Genomic DNA, 21,853 nt, shown 5'->3' on the forward strand with positions numbered 1-21,853 from the left:
ATTATATCCCAGATAGAGATATTTCATTGCCTTTCACAAATATCCCTACAGCACCAGCTAAGAGCAAAATTACAGTTAATACATAGATCACTAATCCATTTTCCCCACTTCTGAGAACATAGCTTTGATTTTTAATATTGTACTTTGTAAAAAAAAAAAAGCATTTTTTCATTTTTAGAAACATTTTATTAGTTGTCTGTTCTCATTTTATTCAGTCTATGCAAAAAAAGGATTGGTGGTGTTTGAAACAGTATCTGCTATAAAACATACTACACTTTCAGGTACAAACCTACAGAGGAATGTTAGCGTGTTTTTTCCAAGGATTTGTTTGCTTTTTACTTGCTAGGACCTCCAAGTCCCGACAGATTCGCAGCCGAGTGGTTGAAGGCTGAATGATATCGTCCACAAATCCTAGAAAAGGCATAAATACACATTTCAGTTATGTCCTAAGCTAATTATTAGTGTGATGTACAATACATTTTCTGTTGTACTTAACCCTGTATGTATAAAAAAAAAGACTTAAACTAGCCTACATTCGAAGAGTAACTCTTGTTATGCTGCTATTAAGTTCTGCTGCCTGCAAACACAATGGAACACTGAACTGGCATGCATTCACATCGTATGCAGCACCTTAAGTATTTCCAAGTTTAAGCCTCTGTAGCTGGAGAATTAAATGCAATGGTACCAGAAACAGGACAGACACAGGTAGAAACTATATGGAAGTGGATTTAAAACCAAGAATAGCAAACACTTTTAATGCGAAGACTTGTGCGAGGATGGAACAAGCAACCTAGCCATGTTTTTGAAGCAGTTTCTTTCTCGAAACAGCTGGATGAGAGCCCTGGATCAATTACTAACTACCAAGCTGGCTCGATGGCCTAAATGGCCTCCTGTCATTTGTAATGTGCTGAACACTGCAAACCCTGAGGCCTCCTAGGCACCTGCAGGTTTGCTATGCACAGGGACGTGCCTCTACTCTAGCCAGAGCTGTCTACTGAAAAAGAAAACAAGAAATGAGATGCAGTCTCTCAAAGGCAACATACACCAGATTGAAATAATTTTAAATTTGTACCTCTGACCGCAGCAGGGAAAGGGTTTGCAAACTTCTCAACATATTCAGCTTCCGCCTCCTCCTGGTTTTCCTTTCCCCTGAAAATAATCTGCACAGCACCCTGTAACAAATGGAGTCAACATGTTGCTGTACATCACAACATTTCCAAGTCAGAGGAAAAGGATGCTGCTGGATAGACAGTTTCTCATTTTTTAGCCGCTTCACTGCGGTATTTGTACTTGTGCTTGTACTGTTGGCTGTGCCAACGTTGCTAGTACTGTGCAGCTGCTCGTCTTGGATTCAACACCACAGCTGTTGACTCTGCTGTAATTACCTTGGCACCCATGACTGCCACCTCAGCTGTTGGCCACGCGTAGTTCACGTCTCCTCTTAAGTGCTTGGAGCTCATCACATCATAGGCACCCCCGTAAGCCTTTGACAGACATGAAGAAGACATTCAAAACGTTAAATCCCATGCATCTCCATTTCTCATAGTACACACTTGCCTTCTCCTTTCACATACCTGCAAAGAAATCTGGCCTTACTTCCAAATTAAAAAAGAATGCTTTGTTTTACGTCATTACCACTGAACCATGACTAATGACTTAAATATAAATGATTATATTCGTACACAAGGATATTTTTGTACCAATATTTGTATTGAAGTACTACTGTACCTTTCTGGTTATCACGGTAATTTTCGGCACAGTTGCTTCAGCGAACGCAAACAGCAGTTTAGCTCCATGTCTGATGATGCCTCCATATTCCTGGGCTGTCCCTGGGAGTCGAAAGAAAAAAACCTCAGCACCAAACCCAAGCTGCGCGACAAACCAGAAGAGATCCACTTCAGTTCCACAGTTTTGAAAGATATGGTCCCTTTGAAACACACTCAGGACACAAGGTAACTACATCCCTTGTAAAATGCATTTGTGCTGCAGCCTAAGAGTTTATTTTTTAAGAAAATGACACTCTTAATATCCTATTTTTTTTGGCTGTTTGGTCAAAACCGTCTTTAATTTCCGCATACCTGGCAAAAATCCAGGCACGTCAACAAAGGTGATGATGGGAATGTTGAAGGCATCGCAGAACCGCACAAACCGGGCTCCCTTCACAGAAGAGTTAATATCAAGACAGCCTACGGACATTGAGACAAAACATGTAGGATAAAAGCTGCAATTACCTTGTTGGTATTGCAGCACCATTAAAACTAAAAGAGGATCAAGGAACTCAAATGTGAAATTGAACAGCACAGTGCACGAAGCAGAAAAGAACTAATTGATACTCTGCAGTCAAGGACAGTGTAATCTTTTCAGCTTGCTGCTTCAAAAAAGACCATTGCTAAGAGCTTTCGTGTTGTGCTTATTTCCAAGAAGCTTCCTCATTAGGCATTAAAAAGTGATTCATTTTTCAGTTAGTGTTCGATATACAACATACATAATAAGCAAAATACTAAAGACAACGTGCCAGGCGTTAGGCTTCAGAAGTCAGTCTCACCTGATGCCACTTTGGGCTGGTTTCCCACAATTCCAACAGTGCGGCCATCCATTCTAGAAAAACCCACCACAATATTCTTTGCATAGTTTGGCATAATTTCAAAGAATTCCGACTCATCCACAATCTACAAATAAAACAAACATATTCAGAGCCTGTTGCCTGAAAAAAAAAATCAGTAAGAATGTTCTGCAGCACAGAAGCGTGGTGTTTTTACTGCACCCTTTTATCTACAATGACTGCTTACACTGCGAATAATATCCAGCATGTCGTATGCCTTAGTGGATTCAAAGGGAACTACTGTGTCCAGGCCAGGAACAAGGCGATCGCTGTAATACAAAATGTAGTTGTTACTGTATAATTTGTGAACTGCAAGCTTCAGAATGCAAAACTGAAACAGGCCATCATGAAGCGTGTCATGAAACGCATACTACAATACCACCATATAAAACATAAATGTACACAGAAGGAAAGCAGCTGTGCTGTGGAAAAGTGATAAAATATGACATCATTAGTTCAATTAAGAAACTGAAGGTAAAATGGATTTAGCATTTAGGCCACCAGAGAACGATTTGGAAAAAAAGTGTGCAATGTGACCCGATTACCACTAGAGGGCATAGATGCATAGTTTTTTTTTCCGCCACATATTTCATGAAGTCTTAAAAAAATGTATTACAAATACATAATACTAAACGCCAGCTCTTACCTGCGGTCATGGCATTCAATCACTGGTGCTGCGTCTTTGTTACTGAGAGGGAGAAAGTTAAAAAATTCTCGGAGATTCAGCAAGGCATCAATGTCATTTTCAAATGCTCTGTGGGCAACACCTGGGGGAATTCAAGATCCATCTTAAAATCATTAGATTGATTAACAAAACAAATGTTTTTGACTTACCCTCTTGAGGTTGGTCTTTAACAGTGCACTCAAATGGAGAGCAGGTCTTGAATTGGTATGAAAAAAAACTGTGCTAAGTCACCAGTCATTTCTGCTATATGCCCATTCACTAAAAACATTTTGAGAGAAGGTCAGATAATAAAAGCGAAACAAAAAAAAACCTGCCAGCCCCAGCAATGCTTTCCTGAAACCCCCGGAGAGTCCTTTCTAGGAGAGCTGAAGCAATTAAAAGTGGAGCAGGCAGGCCACGGCACATTTCGCTGTTAATTACACACTGCTTTCATTGAGAGTCTGGATCATTAATTCAGAGCTGGCACAGAACTGTGGGGTCTTGGCTCATATCCACACTGAATCCAATTAAATTTCACCTCATTAAAAGAAATCAGCAAATTCTTCCACACACAGACGACACCACATGGCCTATCTGCACTTCCACACATGGACAGACTCCCTTGTGTGCCCAAGTTTTTAAACATCAAAATCATCGCCTTCCACCACTGACCCACTATTGTGACAAGACAAGGTTTGTGTACAAGAATAAATGATACTTTCAGAGAATTACACTACTGGAAGAAAATCCAGTAGACGTTCAGCAACCTCTGAATAGGTTTCTGTGTCCTTCAGCCGTGATACCTAAGAAATAAAACTGCGGTAAGGCTCTAAGGGGAACTGCCTGCAAAGGGTAAGAATGTGGTTGAAAAGGTCCAGAAGAGGCATAGATGGGAATGATCAGTTTTAATTAGAAGTCAATGCTCTTGTCAATATTCTTTAGTGGCACTGGATGTCCATGTGGCTCAACTAGTAGAGACAGCTGATCCGAGCAGAGGTTGGGCTCTATGATTTATTATGGACATTTACAATAGATTTAAGAAACACAACCGCCCGAACAAGGACCTGAATCCTGGACCCTCAGATTAAAAGTCTGATATTCTACTGACTGAGCTATCCGGGCTCTAGAGGTTGGGCTCTATGATGCCTCAGGCACTGGCACACAATTGGCTCAACACAGCTGAGGGGCTGAAGGTGGAATCACATGACCCCTGTGACTTCCTGAGTGCCTGCAGGTCTGTGGTGTCCTCAGAGAGAGCTGAACTGGCACTGCACAGTGGGCAATGGGTCAAGGGGTACATGGCCCATTGGGTGGAGGGGGTGGGGAAGAATGTTTACACTTCCTCATTCACTCTGTTTTGGTATAAAGGCTGAGATTCTCATTATAAAACCAAGATGGTCAACTCTGCCCTTTCCTCTCATGAACAGTGCATCATGGGAATCAGAGTTCCAGTGGCAGCTTCATCCCCGTGAGTCAAAGGTCAATACTGTGTGCTGTATGGAGGATCAAGGTCATGGCCACAATATTCAACCCCTTGGCTGTGACTAACTTGTTTTCACATCAGTTCCTGATGGTAATTTTGACTCTGTTGTTGTTGGCTACTAAAATTGAGATAGCATGAAGGAAATACCCTTCTACCACTTCTCCAGGGTTCCTGAGGATAGATCACCAAGACTGACCACCTAGCATTTCATTTCAGATATGTTACGACTGTCTCATAAAAACCTCATGCATTCTGTGAAGAAGTCAAATGGTTTAAAAAAAGGAGGCTTGGGATAGATCAGGCAGTAATTCACAGCCAGAGCTTGTTTCACATTGCTTTGGAAACAATGGAGGTTTTCTTGGCTTTCTACAGAGGTCATTGCTGTGATCCAAGATGCAGCCACCTGGCACTTCCAAATTGCGTGGGTATATCATACATAATCTTGATTCTTAATTTATACAAAAATATGTAGTGCTACAAAAACAAAGATACCTTGGGGACTCCAGAGTTTAACCTGTTTATTTCACTATTTGTCAATTCCCCCCACTTTTTAAAAGTTACAACACGACAAAAACTGGGCTGTATAAATCTGGATGAACACTTTTTATGTGCTTCACTGATTGATTTGAATGGAGGCAATCTCGGATAAAGGCATAACCTAAGTAAATCAAATCCACAGATTCCAGTTTCTAAACATTGTCAGAAAAAAACATTTTAAGAGTCAGTAGTTAAGAAACATTTATGCAATGTTTATGGACAGTGTGCCATCACTGTTAAGCTCAGCTATCCGGTACACCCTGTTAGTAGCTGCTGGAAACTAGTTTCCTCTGTGACATCCAACATTAACCCACCTGACACAGCTGTGTGTGTTTTTGCTCCGCCAAGCTCTTCCTGGGTCACGTCCTCATTGGTGACCGACTTCACCACATCTGGGCCGGTGATGAACAGATACGAAGTGTCCTAGAGGACAAAAAACATCTCAACAGAAACCCGAATTACTGAGTCAGTAATTACTGGTTTCTATCACTGCAACGAAAGAAGTAATAACAAACTCCCCTAGATCGGAGCAGAGAATAAAGTTAGCCATTTACCTAATATATGAAGACTTGTTGAATTGTCCCGCCTGCGAGGCATGCTTCATTATGAATAGCGGAAACGGTTGTGTGCATTTTACCTTCACCATGAATGTGAAGTCTGTCAAGGCAGGAGAATAGACAGCCCCACCAGCACAAGGGCCCATGACGAGAGAGATCTGAGGTATGACTCCTGAGGCCATCACATTTCTCTGTGTGCAGGAAATACAGTAAACAAAATGAACCATTTACTTCAATACGCTGTTCATCTGAGCAATTTACACGTTGCAAGTTCTACCCAGACCTACGCGGAGGCGTTCTCTTACCAAGAAAATATCGGCATATCCAGCAAGAGACTCCACCCCTTCTTGAATCCGGGCTCCGCCAGAGTCATTCAGGCCGATGACTGGAGCACCCACCATCATTGCCTGGTCCATGATCTGTGTGTGGGAGCAAATCAAGACTTTTCAGCTGTGCAACAAGCTGCTCTTCAGACTCGAATCCAGTCACCTGCTTTCCACTGCAATGTAGAAGCTGTATGTTCATTCTGACCACAAGAATTTCTGCAGGTGCCCTGCATAACTCTTCATTTCTATGACTTTCCATTTTATACCTCTCCAGTTTGGAATGGATTCCAATGACATGCCCATCTGTCAGAGCCATGCATCATTACCATGTCTCACTGACATCACTGCAAAGCTTGGAGGCTCCCAGCAGGTGGCGCTGTTGCATGGCAAGCTCAGGAAACCCTGCTGAATTAAGACCACCCAACCCCTGGGGAGCTCAGCCAGTTGTGCATTGCCACTTGGGGAATGCCAGATCGCCAGGCTCTCTCAGCATGGCCCACTGATGTTGTAACTGAAGTCAGGTATTTTTTACTCGGATTGCTCCAATAAAATGCCATATATTAATGGTGTCAAATGTATATAGTTTTCAGTCACATACATGAATAATAATCTAGATTAAGGATCTCAGTCTGTGCTCTAAATGAAACCTTTGCCGGCTGAAGTATTAAATTGACTCTAACCTTGTTTTGTACATTCTAGTTAATCAGACATCACACTGAGTTGCCCTTTGAAGTTTGTGTTTGAAGGCACAATTGAATATTGCATTACTATTTTTCTTTTTTTCTTGCTATTATTTTTATCTTCCTTAACCGACAGCTGTTAGCATGTATGACATCAAAAATATCTCAAAACAATTCTGGGGTAAAAAATATACGTTGTGTATACGGCATTTAACATTTTTTACCTATATTTTTTGTCAACTGGGGTAATTTCCTCAAACAGTCCTGCTTTTCATTTTTTCCCCCCATGAGAAAACACATCCTTCAGTAGAAATGTCATGAACTGTACCTTACAGATCTTCTGTGCATGAGCTCCTGAAAGACTGCCTCCAAAAACAGTGAAATCCTATAAAAAACAGGAACGGGACATTACACCAGGGGTCTTTTCAGACGCTCCGTATACGGTTTGAGACTGGAAAGACAATGAATTGATGCCCGTTCTAAACTAATGAGCCTCCCCTTGCCCTTCCTGTTTAAGAAAAATCATTTTCCAATGTAGTCACATAATAAGGAGATTAAATCCTTTACAAAGGCTCACTTAACCAGCTCCTCTAAAGAAAATACTCATCTAGTGTATTAATGCTTTATTTTTTAATGACGATTGCCAGCAACAATTCGAGCAATACTAAAGTGCCGTTAACATGTTTGGCAACAGGCCATATTTATAACCGACAGTTCAAAGTCTTTCAATGCTGAATGTTAAATTTAACCTATGTAATTAGATTTGTTTTACACATTTTGATCGTTAGACTGTTTGTTTCTTCTAAAGTGTTCCAAAATGACTGAATACCATGTTTTTGGAAATAAACTGAAATCTGCTCACACACATGCACATGTAAAATTACAGCATTATTTTTACCTGACTGAAAACATATACCAGTCTTCCATTGATGCGGCCCTGGCCAGTCACCACACTGTCACCTGGAAACTGGGAGACGAAGGTTTGGGAAAACAGTACGCAGGAAAGAACACAAAGAATCAAATCAAATCAAATATTGAGATTAATGGCATAGCTTACATCTAGCATTACAGAAAATGCTCACAGCTAGGATTAATTATGATTAAACTTGTTTAGATTTGGACTATTGTTAGTGTGAGAGTCAGAGTCCTGTTTCTCTAGTTTAAAGTAATCAAAGAAACGTCCCTTCTACTTTCATGAATTACTCTAGGGTACATCCTCCATATTACTAAATACTGCATATCAACAGCTTAGAAGCCATGCTGAATTGGACAAGCAGTCTGCAGCTTAATATGAATATAATGAGGAGCAAAACAATACAGAAACAGAAGTGCATAAATAATGCTGACAGTAGTAACGTGAACTCAGTTTCGTGTATTTTGAACAGTATAGAACTTTCCATCTAGACAGATCCCAAATTGCTGTTTATGTAGGAAAGACCCCACATTAGGACTTTCTAACCTTTGAAGCAGTACCCATTTGTATTATTCTTGCAACTAATCCATTCCAGCAGCTTGCTGGAGAACGTGTACAGCAGATAAGGCGAGGAAATAAGAAATGAAAGTGCAGGTATGACATTAGGTATGCAAAGGAACAAGTAATAGGTTTATCTTCCACGTCCACACCTGAAGAAGGCTCCACGGCCGAAACGTTGTGTTCTCTTTCTTCTTTTTTTCAGCATGGAATAAACCTATTACTTGTTCCTTTGCAGCCTACGCATGCTGACGCAGCTCCCCACCTGAACTGACATTAGGTATGGCAGACAGAGTCTGATCTGGACATGAATTAAACCAGGACACCGTTATCCACCCTACTGTTGCTACAGGACCTTAATTACCTAAAAGTAGTTACGTCGTGGTCTTAAATCTCATCTGAAGAATAAATCCTTATACAGTACAGTGTCCACTGTCACCATATTGCTGCCCAGGTTTGGAATTTCTAGTCCAGTTCGAACAGAGGCCCCTACCCTTCTATCAGTATGTGGTACATTCCCGAAAGGTTCATCCCTACATATACTATGAACAGGGGCTGTACATACCTTATTGTGATCAGCCTGCATGCCGAAGTCTGAACACCTGTGTTCCACAAACATGTCATATTCTACAAAGCTGTCTGGATCCAACAGCAGCTCAATTCGCTCTCGGGCCGTCAGCTTTCCCTGAATCAAAGAGCATTGACATCTGAAATGATCTGGGACGTGGCTCGAAACAAAGCTCGAATTTGACCATTTAAACCACTATTCACAAAAGCTGAAATAACAATGCATTGATGTAAACTGTAATTGATCGCAGCATATATGAATTATACCCACGGTGTTTACAGTCTTGCGAATTTATAATCAAAAGCAAATAAATCCAAAGGAGTTCGGTAGCGCTAAGAAAGTCTCCGTCTCGTCCAAAAATTGCGAGATTACGTAAAGACTGCGGGAGCGCCACATACTGTACCTGAAACAGACTGGCAGTTTACTTAGAATAGCTCGGATGGAAAAAAAAATCAACAAGATTCATCTTTAAAAGAGACTGACGGGTGTCTGATCTTCCACAATCCAAAGAGATGTATCATTGAGGGATATCTGTAGTGTCGTGACCTTTCCCCACTCTTTATATTCTGGATTTTCACTGCACAGTCAGGATCCGTGAGGCTGTTCTGCCCGTAACCTCAGGTAAATTACCTAGTGCATGTCAATAGACATTCAGATCAGGTCCCTTATAAATTAAAAATAAGCATTTTGATCGGGATACGAAATGAACAATAAAACCAAACCGCCTAAAACCAACTTTCACCATGTCTGAAGAACTAAATCTTGCCAAATCCCTTGGGAACTGCTTCTGGATAAGCAACTAATAGCACAACGAGAGATTTGGTCATTGGTCTCGAATTAAAAGGAACAAAATCAGACAAGGTAGGTTTTCATTCGTAAAACTGAAAATAAAACAATTGATACACGGGTTTTAATCACTGAAAAAGCACAGTTGATCACCGCCTAACCTCAACAAATATCTAAAGATCACGCCTTTTATCCTTTAAAGCAACACAAATTAAATTTCCTACTGCTTTAACAATTATATGTTTCATAATGTTTGCTACATATCTGAAGACAGGCTACTGTATGTCATTGACTGAAGTATATTTACCCTCTTATGCTGTGCGTCTATTCTCTTCTGACCTCCTCCAACCAGCGCTGCCTTTCGTTTCTTGTCAATCCGCTCTTGCACGGACAGGTGGCTGACCGAGTACCACCGGGGCAGGAGCTGCACATCTGATCGTGCCGAAGCCACAGCAGCTCCATTGATCCTTACGTGGCTTTTGAAAGCGGATCGGAGTCCATGAAGCAACCTACAGCTGCTTCGTGCTACTGTGAAAGCCGCCATGTCTGACACTGACACTTAGAGACCACTTCTGAGCGACCAATGGCTGCCTCCTTCTCGACGAATCGGCGCTTTTCCTTCTCTCACAGGAACCAATAGGAGAGCTCTATTCAGCAGGAGGGCGGGAGATAGTTTGACCATGAAGGACGCCAACCGAATAAATAACCAAAAGCAACTCGATTAATAGGATTTGGTAGAAACCTGGCATGGTCCTTCTTCTTTAAATTAAGAACCACACAAGGTTAGAGAAGTACATTTTAAAATGCAATAATTTTGTGCAAAATACATCTTACCGATTATTTCTGAATTGTTTAATCGCTTTTCTGCAATGCAGAAAAAAGCAATAAACTTTTTGGACAGATTGTACGGATATTTGAATGTACTATGTAGTTGAGTACATTTAGATAATAACTGTAATTGTGTTAACAGCAAAGTACGATGAAGTAACATCTTTTCTATAACAGAATTACAGTTTAAAGCAACTTTATATACGTTACTTGAAATGCAACCAGTTTCTCAATATGAATCTTACTTGACTTAAACATTTCGTAGACTTGTCCAGAGAAACCAGAAACCTTGCTGTAAGCGAGTCAATGGCCTCACCACGCTAAAGTGCACCAACAAATAACCCATACACGGACAAAATGCCTGTTGTTAACTTTCAGTTCAGTTTATTTGTAATATGCACAAATGCAATTAAATGCTTATTTGCATGTATGCTCCGATATAAATACATTAAGGAATCATCAAAACATAAACACAGAACAGCAGCAGCAACAAATTAAACAACATACAACTTAAAAAAAAACAAGTCGGACAGGCAGTGGGAGAGGAGAATTAAAAAAACAGCAGTCTGAGTCAGTGGTCGGGGTAGAGTTCAGTCATCTGTGGGTAGAAACTGTCTCTGAATCTGGATGTTGGTGCCTGCTTGCTCCTTTTAACGCTTACCAGAGGGAAGGGGAGAGAAAGGTGTGAAACCTGGATGATGATTGTCTACATCATACCGTCAACATGAATATGATATACGTGCTTGGAGGCCATTCCAGAGTAAGAAGCTGACAGAAATCGCCATTTCTGTAATATCTCAGGTAGTGACCAAGAGAGTGGTGTAGCGTGTTTATTCACCAGTCAAGGCTATTTTGTCCTTAACAGAAGTCAGCTATGTCATAGTGAGCCAGCCTTATGCTGAATTGTGAGATGTTCAAGCCAACCAAAGGGGTGGGTGACAGAAGATCTGTGATGCAGAAAGGAGTCGTTTTTTAACACAAATTTTCTTTGGTGCAGGTTGTGGTACCATTAACCTCTAAGTATTGTTCGTTGAAAAAATCCTTGAGACAGTTTTTTTTTATCATTCGTGCAAGGCTGTGTCAAAGACCACGCAGTCCTGTTGAGCTTATCTTTTTTTCTCCTGACCTGAGACCGACAGATCAGTTGTGAGACAAAATCGTCAAAGCCACTAATTGCCAATATCCACAACTGGATATTAGTCTGCTCAGGCGCTGCTCGGTCTATGCGCCAGTATTGCTAGGCTTGTGTTAATACTAGGAGGTCGTAACGGACACCACCGTTGTAATGTTTTCGTTTTGACAGCGTGTCACACTGAAACATGTCGTCTGTCTTTGATCTGTATTTTTGTTCGCCGTTTATAGGATTTTGTTTGATGATGGATGTTTAAAATCCTAGGTTTTGCCTCTTGCCTTTGCATCGGTATACAAGTAAATCTTTCTCTCGGGCCACTATGTGCACGAATCCTTGTGCCTTGTCTGTTCTTATTTGCCGCATCGTTAATCAAAAATAAAAATCCCAAATGAGGACATTTGGAAAGACGTCTGGTCTTGCAGGATAGATCCACATTGCAATCTAATGTTTCTTCCCTGTCTGTATTTTATCAGCCGTATTTGATTTATAAGGTAATACTCGTATTGACTACAAATCCCAGGAAAAAGAACGGATCAGGCTGACAAACTGGCGGAAATAGTAACGGTATGTGCTGTCTTAGTATCCGCTTTCTACGCCACTTATACGCCCACTTTAGATATTGTTAAGGTTAGACAGTTATATACTTATGATTACATGTAATATCCACGATTTACATTTACTGTACGTCTTCACCAGCTATATTTAAATGAAAAAAATTCACATTCGGTATTGTTTTGATGCCTTTTTCTTTTTTCTAGAGATTTAGATTCTAGAGAACACCTCGCAAGAAAGTATTTAACCCTTTATTACTGAAACACGATTTTTGGAAAAGATTAAGAGGCATTTTTAAATCACAGATTTAAACACTTTATTCATTAGAAATATCTTCGTGTTTTAGCATTAACATTCAAAGATGACTAAACAAACTGTACATATATAATAATTATTATTATTATATTTACCAATGTAACATATACGACCGGTAAAATTAATCATTGATAATCTTATTTTAAAACCAAACATAGTATTGGGTCCAAAGAGCTTATATAGTATTCGTGGAATACAGGGGTTTGATGATAATACCAAAAAGCAGATTTCAGGGGTTATCTAATCAATTCTATGCCCATCTGTTTCTACTACAAGGCTTTTCCACAGTATATCCATAGACCCCAGAGGTCTTCGAAGAAACCGCTCGCCGGATCCAAAAAACGAGGAAATTTAACCCCGAGTCCAATGTGTTTAAATCAGTACACTTGGGCGACGCTTCACGGCGGGTGCGTTGATCCTCTGTCCTGCGTCCTTTATAGATTTAAAAGTAGTACTTATTAGAAAAAATCGGAGACCCTGACTGAAAGAAATATGAAAACATCTCTCCCACAAAAAAAAAGGTTGCAGCCCTCCGCTGACTGCGCTGTATTTATAAAAAATGTCTTACGTAACCAAGGGAACTATATTCTCGCGGGCGTTGGGGTCTGTATTCTCGCGAGATGTGAAACAGCGCCCCCTCCTCCTTCTTATATGCGGAGAGGAAAAAAGGAGGGGAGAAACCTCCATAGCTATAGCAGACTGTTGAATTATAAATAAATATTAATATCACACCGCAAGGAACCTTTAGTTTGGGGGGAAAAAACGGAAGCAGGAGCTAACTGGAAACCGAAGCCAACTCACAACCAACGTAGCTCCAGCTGGCTACACGAAACCCAGGCGGGGAGGACGGAAAAGGAGGGATAAATCCAAAGAAAAGAAGAAAAAAGCGGCCTATTTTTGTTCGGATACCCCGGAGCCGCCGCTGCAGGACAGAGCCCCGCTGGAAGTACATCGCAGCAAAATCTGGCCGCGCTCGTTTTCTCGCGGGGAGAGGAGAGCAGGAAGTGTGCGTGCGGGCGCCTCGGCTCGCCTGCTCTCCGGGGGTAGAGAGCGGCCGGAGCGGAGCGGCCTGTTTTGTTTTTGCAGCGAGACACCGCCATGAGCAGCCGAGGCGGACAATAAACACACATTTCGTGCTCGCCGACTTCCCTCCTCCGGGCTCCCTGAATGCATTGGGCCGGAGCCGTGCCGGGGGGAAGAGGACCTGCTGTTTTTTCCCCAGAAGCAAACCCCGAGATCAAGGAGGAGCGAGAGAGCGAAAAAGACGCGGAGCTGGGGGTTTGGTTGGGTTTTTGGTACAGCCTGCCTGTACTACAGCTCGTAATTGGAAGCCAGGCTTGACTCGACCGGGAAACAGAGCGCCGCCAGTGTTTTGTTGTTGAATAATAGCTAATAATAACCAGGAACAGCGCGGCTGCTATGGAAGACAAGTGATCCACTTTGAGGAAATAAGACAATCTGGATATTTACCCTTCCCCTCGCCTTTTGTGGATTTTTTTTTAAAACGTCGTCCTCTTCGATTTTGTGGATGAACCGTTTTATCTGAACATGTTAATTTGGGCGTATTTCGTGCCATGGAAGAGGGGAAAGCGCTAAACGCGTCCGGTGCCGCGCTGCTGTTGTTTTATTCACTCTTGCTGAATGCAGACTGTTTTATGCGAGGCTGTTGACAGCAGAATTGGAAATCTCGCCACATTCTCCCTTCCGGCGGGGGATGCGAAAGCCCTTTTTGGTTTTAAGCAGAACCCCCCAGAACTGCGCCGCGCCTGATTTTATCCACCCATGCTTCACTCCAGCCTCTCTCCATGCCCCTCGCCCTCTCTGGAAACTAGGGTTGAACGCGTCCTTCGCCGCTTTCACCGGAGCTACCGCGGGCTGCGGTGACGGGCCACCTTCCAGTGCGAACGGCGGATCTGGTTGCTTGATCATTTTTCTCCAGGGCAGGACCTATCTGGTGCGAAGTTGCTGCGATGAACCCGGTGAATGCCACCGCTCTTTACGTGTCAGCTTGTCGTTCGGTGCTGCAGTGCGATCCGCGGGACCCACAGTCCTTCGCAGAGCTTTACAAGCTTTTGCCCTTCTTCAGACAGTCCCTTTCATGCCTTGTTTGTGGTGAGATTATTATTATTTATATATATGTATGTATGTATTTCATTGCACGTTGCTTTCTCCGAATGAAACAGGGAGGACAAAAAAAATAGCTGAGATGCATCCCCCACCACCACCACCACCACCACCACCACCCAAGCTCGGGCAACCTACGGAACAGCTAACTGTGATCAGCTTCCCAGCCCATCGGAAAGGCAGATTTCTCAGGACTTGATGAGTAACAGCTCACCGTGCTGCAGTCTAGGGCACCAACGCCAGCAGAACCCTTCTTGTCTGACGGGAATCGTCTCGGCTCTGCTCAATGCTGTCCTAGCTAACTGTGTAAAACAAAAAGGGAGGGAGGAGGAGGAAGGGGGGGTCACTGATGTAGGTTCTTGAGGTGAAAACGCGGCTCTGTTGTTACACTTCTATAATTTGGAAGTTTTCTGCGGCGGCCGCTGTCGTCATGTGATGGAAAGTAGCTAATGAAGGGCTGAACTGGTAACGGCGTTTGATTTTTTTTTTAAATTCAGGCTGGAAACGGAAATGGTGAAGGCAAATACAGCGCGGTCCCACCGTGAAACGTTCAGAAGCTTAGAATTAGTTGACTTTTCTTTTTTTTTTAAAAAAAAAGACTGATTTAATATAGAATGATGAGGCAGGCGACTGCAATCCCACGCCTGTAGAAAACATGCGTGCGAAATGTTGTCCAGACGGCTGCGTTATTCGTGTAATTCTGTGTTATGCCAATAATGATACTAACCAGCTATAATGAATAAAGGGAAAGTTGTTACATAACGCTAGAGCCTTTCTTTTAATCGCTAGTTCACTCCTATGTGGTTGAAAGTTCCTACCTTATAATATGACATTGGCTTTTTGAAAACGAAACAGTCTGGTTTCACTGTCCTATTGTTAATGCATTTGTATTGGTATTCTATTTTAATACTATTTGTGTATCTTGGCAAAAAAGACTGCAATGCATTGCTTAATGTACGCAAATACAGGACCGATAAAAGACGGATGATTTTGTCTAGAGAGCGAGGATGTTCACCTATTGAATGAAGGCGGTACTTAACGGTATATTGAATTGATAACCGGTTTATATCACATTTTCACCTTAAATCAGCTTGCCAATGCTTTCGTAAACGGCCGAAAATATATTCGTCATATGCAGACAAAGCCACAATAAATAAATATTTGATGGTGTTTTTTTTTATGTTTGTATTTTGAGAACATTACAGTGCTGGTTAGAATATTACGTAACGATGCGTTGGAAGGAGTTTTAAGGTCTTAGCATCTATGTAAACCTGTTTAGACGTCGAATTACATTTTTTTTGTGTGATCTTTCTTATCGCGCTAATTTGGCGAATGAGATTTTCTTGATGAGTGTCCAAGTCTAAGGATGCTCCTCTTGAGGTGGCTAGCAGCGGCGACTGTCCGGATCTCTAAGGAAACGCGAATAAATCCTGCTCACCGATCGGTATCAAAGCATGAGGTCATCGGCCACGTTTCCTACCTACCGGCGTTGCTAAGGAAGCCCGCGCTCGTGCGAGCTGCGCGCAGCCCGGTCTCCTGTGTCCGTCGGTGCGCATGTCTCAGGATTCATACAGAGGCGTGTTATTAATGGATACTGCTAGTAAAATATTTATTGAGATAGTCGCTGCGCAGTTCCGTAGTTATTTTGTTTATGTGCAAAACCCAAACTGTGAGGTCTTTCATGAACATTAATCACGAAACTATTTACCTCTTTATTAAGTCATGCTTAATCGTGTGTTATGCGTTATGTAAACTACACCTATATTGTTGGTACAGATGGTTATGATGAAGTACATTGAACTCTGGGGAAACTGGCCTTTCTGCGCAATATATAAAGTTTGCAATAAAAACCGTTTTAGCACTTTAAAAGCTATCGCCGTGAAACGTGAGCTAAGTGTACAATTGTAGATTTGTAATATGTTTAGAAACTGGCGATAAATGGAAGAAAGCCTGCTGTACTGTCACGTACAGTCGATGGTACAATTTGGGATGGCAGCTAGTGAATTCACTCCGAAAGTATTTAGAAATGGTAAATTTGTCGTTTAATGAAGTGTGCCTTTGTAATAACCTCAAAGCAATGCTGAGGTCTGATTACGGTGTGAAGAACTACAGTTGTAGCCCTCTTGCGAGCCATTAAGAGACATTTGTTCTTGGGAAAACTGCTTTTGCAATCGTTTAACGGGTGGTTTTCAGATATTTGACTGCAGATCCTTCTGTGCACCTGCATGGGGCTTGAAGGAAAACACACTGCAGCCATACTGTGTACTATCAGTGGTACATCGATTAAGGCAAGGTGTAGTAGTAGTAGTTACTAAGGACTTTTTCCACAAGTGCGTCTTCAGATGCATCTTGCTGTTTAATGCAAACGTCTAAACCATGTAGTACAAGTGAGCTTAACTGCTTCTTAGAGGATTCTGACCTTGTCGGTTGCTGAAGCAGTATTCTAGGAAACTGAATCTGACAGCCTTTTTTTTTTACAAGTCTTTAGCAGTAATGTAAGCCTGTTTTCTGTAATTGCAAGAAGGTCATTGTTCCTAAGAGAATCTGTGAAGGTTGCTGTGCAATTATTGTTCATAATATTGTGTATGCATAATCATAATTGTCTGGTCTGTGTCTTGCAATGCTGCTGTTTCAGTTATGGCTTTATTAAAGGTTTATGTCAAGAAACAGCATCATTGCTTGATGTCCATATGATGTCCATATATCATATATGAAACTAAAGACTTGAGCTATATTCTTCAATGTACAAAAATATCGTTTCCTCTGCTAATGGGGCTATATTATGTCTCTTGTAGGGTTTATACATAAATTGCTCTTTTCCAAATGTAGTAGAAAACTGAGCTAAGTGATCTTTACTAGAGCCGATCTTTCTTGATAGAGATTATTAATAATTTGTTAAATGTTTTATAACATTGTTTTCAGAGACATTGCCAAATATGGGCAATAAACCACAGGTTTAAAACCAAGTATAAACATAGTATTAAGGGATTTATAAGACAGTTATATTGATTAATTAGAAGACAGTCTGCTTTGAGTTGATTAGATAACCTGCTTGCTGCCAAGAACTATGGTAAAAGAAACATCCAACCATTTCTATACAGTCTTAAATATTTTTAACTAATTTTGTGTTATTTCATGACTTAAATGTTTGATTGTGTTCTGAATATGTGTAATTTTATAAAATATGAAACACTTATAATCAGAAATGGTGTGCCCATCTAACACCATTCACTTTATAACAATGTAAACAGTTTTTATAGTTGGCCTATAAAGTCCTTGTACTTCGATAATTTGTTTTTTTTGTTCCTTATCGGGAAACGTTTGCTTGTCTTTAGTGTTTACATCTGTGCAGCTTTCAGTCTTTCCTAATGCATTCTTACTCTTAATAAATGAATGTAATTTGATTAAACCTAGTCCCTGATCAATATAAGGAACAAAGCCTTGCTGATGATGGAGGGTGTCTTTTGTCGAGCTATTGATCCCATACCTCTTGGTTCGAATTTGTTGCACCAGATTCTTCCCCTACTCACATCTTTTAAATGAAACTCTTAAAGTGGTTTTGTATAATCGTATTAAAGTATTTTATTTCAGTTAATATGCAATTTAAAATACTAAAGCAAAGTCAGATGTTCAGTTGCTCCTTAATTAATGCAAGTTTGTTTATTTTATCTTCTAGGGAACTTGCTACAAGATCCCATAGCTCCAACCAACTCTTCTTGCCAGCACTATGTTTGCAAAGCCTGTAAAGGCAAAAAGATGATGATGAAGCCCTCTTGCAGTTGGTGTAAGGACTATGAACAATTTGAAGAAAACAAGCAACTTTGCATACTTGTGGACTGCTATAAGAAGCTCTGTGAGTATATCGTGGAGTCCCCTCTGGCTCATCAAATTGCCAGTGCTGTCGGCGGCTCCCCTGACGTTTTGGCGATGTTAAAGGAGGGGCTGTCGTTAAACGAAGGCGACCAGGGAGAATCCCAAGTTTCTTTGTCACTGAATTTGTCGCATTCCCCGACGCCTTCCACTTCTGAAAACCACAACGCCACGCAGCTGGACGCCTCCTCGGATCTCCAGAACCAGGCCGCGGATGCGAAGGTCAGCCCAGCTGGCATGAACGGGCTGCATGATTGCAATGGGCTTACAGTGGATGAGTTGGCAGCCAGCCTCCCTTCCCCGGAAAGTGCATCCGCTACCATCGATGTGTGTAGTAGTGGGGAAGAGCTGAAAGCTGAAAGCTTTGCGGATGAGCTGCCTGTCTGTGAGGCCTCAGAAGAACTATGCACTGATGGCATTGATATATGTAGCTTCAGCGAGGAGATAAAACACAGCAGCGGTCCCTTGCTTCTAAGTGTGGAGGAGGTGCTCCGTAGCCTTGAGCCAGACCCTGTCACTGAGGACTGTGCAGATCCCTTACATTCAAACCTGGAGACGTCGGGTAACCTCAATGGACCCTTCAGTGACTCCAGACTGCCCTCGCTTCCTCTGGATTCAGGTGTCCTTGTTCCCTGTCATCCCCAGCCTTCCTCTGGGATCTCCTGCTCAGCAGCCACACCCAAAGCCGCCCGACTGAACCGAAAACGATCTCGTTCTGAGAGCGACAGTGAGAAGATCCAGCCCTTGCCCATTTCCAGCATCATCCGGGGTCCGCCCTTGGCCGCAGCAGCGCCTGTGACAGTTAAACGGGAGCCCAAGGTACCAGTGCAGCCAGTGGCTACTGTGCCAAATGGGGGAACACCCAAGGTCAGCAAAACAGTGCTGGTGTCCAGCAAGAGCATTAAGAAAAATCCTGACCATGGGGCCAAGAAAGCGTATTCCAAGGCCAAACAAGGGGTTACCAAGACCAAGGACAAAACGAAAGACCGACTCCCAACTAACAATGTCATGCCAGGGAGTCCCACCAAAGTTGTGTACAAGAAGCCCCAGGAAAAGAAGGGCTGCAAATGTGGCCGGGCCACCCAAAATCCAAGTGTTCTTACGTGCCGCGGCCAACGGTGTCCATGCTATTCCAACCGCAAAGCCTGCTTGGACTGCATCTGCAGGGGCTGCCAGAACTCCTACATGGCCAATGGTGAGAAAAAGCTAGAGGCCTTCGCTGTACCAGAGAAGGCCTTGGAGCAGACCCGGCTCACCCTGGGCATCAACGTCACCAGTATCGCGGTGCGGAATGCAAGCACAAGCACCAGCGTCCTCAACGTCACAGCGGGCTCCCCCGTCACCTCGTTCCTCGCTGCCAGTCCTCATGAGGACAAAAGCTTTGATGAGACTCTAGAGATGAGGTTTGACTGTTGAGCTGTGTTGAGGTGCTGCTCCTTTCCGTTAGTTTTTACAGGGAAGGAGGAGCTAGGGAGGAGTCACTACAATACTAAGGCAGCTATGGTTCTGTTCTAGTTCAGATTAAACATTATTGCCAAAGCTCCTGCCTATAAATCCCTTGTATCACATGTTCTGTCTTACACACTGCTGCAGTTCTGAATGAGGAGAGTATTGTTACTGTAAGTTTAGTCCTGCTACAAGTGATTTATACGTCATGATCTTTGGCAAGAGAAACTTGACCTCATTGTTGCGGGTCATGCTCTGTGCATAATCAAATACAAGGTTCAGGTAATGAGAAATGTAAAAGAAATGGTACCTGCAGTGTAAGTACATGGGTTGTATTTATAATCTTTTGTATACAAACTTAATTCCATTAAGAAACATTTTATGATATATTTTATAAGTTACATTAACAACATTTGCAGTATTTATTGGATGTCATCTAACATAGAGTACTGTCTATTTAGGGCATCGTCAGGATACCATTTCTACAAATGCAAGGTGGTGAAATGCAGTATGTACAGTTTGTCTAAATTATGTTGCTGTCCTGTTTGTGCTAGTTTCTGCTGTCTCGAAAGTCTTTTTTCCCCTTGGGGCATTTTTTTTAAATTGTAACATAACTGTAACATATTTCGTCAAAAATGAAAGAAAATGAAATACTGTCAATGTTGATTTTATTCTTCCCTCTTCCCACTCCTGAATGTAAAATGTGTTTTATGTAGTAGCGCGCACAGCCTTGGTAACCTCCCTAAGTGATGTGCACAGTCACTCCCCTTGTGGGTTCAGCAGTTAAGAGATGAGGGGTGTCTTAAATGCTATATTCTGCGGGCACAGATGTAGTCTCTGCCATTTAGATAGGTGGGCTTCTGCCTTACCTGCACTTCATGTCGGCAGGGACTTGGGTATAAGCACTTATGTGAATAGCAGGCCAAATAACAGCAACTATTTGGCAGACCACAGCAATATTTCTGGAGAACAGTAGATGCTCCCCTAAAGCATGTATGCATACACGACATTCACAGTAATGCTCACTTTGACATAATGTGACTTATATATTTGCATACATACAGTACTATAAAACAGAGGCTACCTTTTATTTTGATTGATTTAATCAGGCAGGACATCACCATGTAGAAGTGTCAGGGTAGTATTTTCTTTGAATTGGTGGAGGGTGGAAGTTGTTAATGTTAGTAATGTCCAAAAATACACTGCTTAATTTCTGCATTCGGAATCAATGACGTTATTTCAGTGTCTGTAACATGAGGGCACTGAGAGGGCAGGTTTTCAGAATTACTTCATAAAAGCAAATAGTTTCTAGATGATCTTCAGTTCCGTTCTATTTTGCTTTTAGTGCTCAAGTAAGTAAAGGTTGTTTATTAAGTCCGTAGTTCTATCATTTCTTTTTTCAACTTGTATATCCTCTCAAAAAGCATTTCATATTTCCGTTTGGACTACATCCTAACAGTATAGAACCTGTTTGATTTCGCACACAGCATGCACGATGACAGTTGTTCACCCAGTGTACAGAATAAAGAATGTGCAGGTATTCTCTGACAGATAATATGGCACCCTCTGTTTTGTAGTTTTACCTGGTGTCATTTTCCTGTGAATGTGGTCAGGTAGTGTTTTTGAAGCCATAGGAGAAAACAATGTGATTTGTGTCCAGTCTGTACTTTTTTTTCTGTTTTGATTTGCAAGAAAAGTTGGAAAAAAAACTATTTTTGATAATGAGTAAACGGTGGAAAATGCCATGTAGTTTTGTGTTTTTTGTCACCTTGCACATCTGATTTTAATTCCCTCCTCCCAATACCTCAGCCATTTTTTGTTTTTCTTTTTAAGCTGTTTTGCATTTGTAATGTGATTTATGTATTTTGACCAAAAAGAAAGTGAGGGAAAAAACAAACAGCCCCAGTCACCA

At 41.8% G+C, this 21,853-nt stretch overlaps 2 protein-coding genes across 2 annotated transcripts; one reads left to right on the forward strand and one right to left on the reverse strand.

Moving 5' to 3' along the window:
• Positions 1–163: 163 nt before the first annotated feature.
• Positions 164–10,233, reverse strand: pccb (propionyl-CoA carboxylase subunit beta). Its single transcript, XM_088913238.1, has 15 exons — positions 9,982–10,233; positions 8,886–9,005; positions 7,748–7,816; positions 7,178–7,234; positions 6,149–6,262; positions 5,924–6,034; positions 5,601–5,709; positions 3,249–3,369; positions 2,790–2,871; positions 2,546–2,669; positions 2,079–2,186; positions 1,729–1,829; positions 1,386–1,484; positions 1,073–1,172; positions 164–411 (listed from the first exon to the last, which is right to left on the reverse strand). The coding sequence occupies exons 1-15, from the start codon at positions 10,216–10,218 to the stop codon at positions 290–292; spliced, it is 1,674 nt and encodes a 557-aa protein (XP_088769364.1). The 5' UTR covers positions 10,219–10,233; the 3' UTR covers positions 164–289.
• Positions 10,234–13,110: 2,877 nt separating this feature from the next.
• Positions 13,111–21,681, forward strand: LOC148836709 (E3 ubiquitin-protein ligase MSL2-like). Its single transcript, XM_088914625.1, has 2 exons — positions 13,111–14,613; positions 18,302–21,681. The coding sequence occupies exons 1-2, from the start codon at positions 14,472–14,474 to the stop codon at positions 19,909–19,911; spliced, it is 1,752 nt and encodes a 583-aa protein (XP_088770751.1). The 5' UTR covers positions 13,111–14,471; the 3' UTR covers positions 19,912–21,681.
• The last annotated feature ends 172 nt before the right edge of the window (positions 21,682–21,853 follow it).

Source organism: Atractosteus spatula, chromosome 4, assembly GCF_055471065.1.
Source record: "Atractosteus spatula isolate fAtrSpa1 chromosome 4, fAtrSpa1.hap1, whole genome shotgun sequence".
NCBI classification, from domain to species: domain Eukaryota; kingdom Metazoa; phylum Chordata; class Actinopteri; order Semionotiformes; family Lepisosteidae; genus Atractosteus; species Atractosteus spatula.

What these genes read in the sequence shown, in the direction of transcription:
- pccb (XM_088913238.1), bottom strand. Translation starts at nt 10,218, where the DNA reads ATGGCGGCTTTCACAGTAGCACGAAGCAGCTGTAGGTTGCTTCATGGA. An exon ending in TGGTATATGTTTTCAGTCAG is followed by an intron (nt 7,235 to 7,747) that starts GTAAAAATAATG and finishes TGTTTTTTATAG; the next exon opens with GATTTCACTGTTTTTGGAGG. An exon ending in CGTGCCTGGATTTTTGCCAG is followed by an intron (nt 1,830 to 2,078) that starts GTATGCGGAAAT and finishes TTCGACTCCCAG; the next exon opens with GGACAGCCCAGGAATATGGA.
- LOC148836709 (XM_088914625.1), top strand. Translation starts at nt 14,472, where the DNA reads ATGAACCCGGTGAATGCCACCGCTCTTTACGTGTCAGCTTGTCGTTCG. An exon ending in CCTTTCATGCCTTGTTTGTG is followed by an intron (nt 14,614 to 18,301) that starts GTGAGATTATTA and finishes TTTATCTTCTAG; the next exon opens with GGAACTTGCTACAAGATCCC.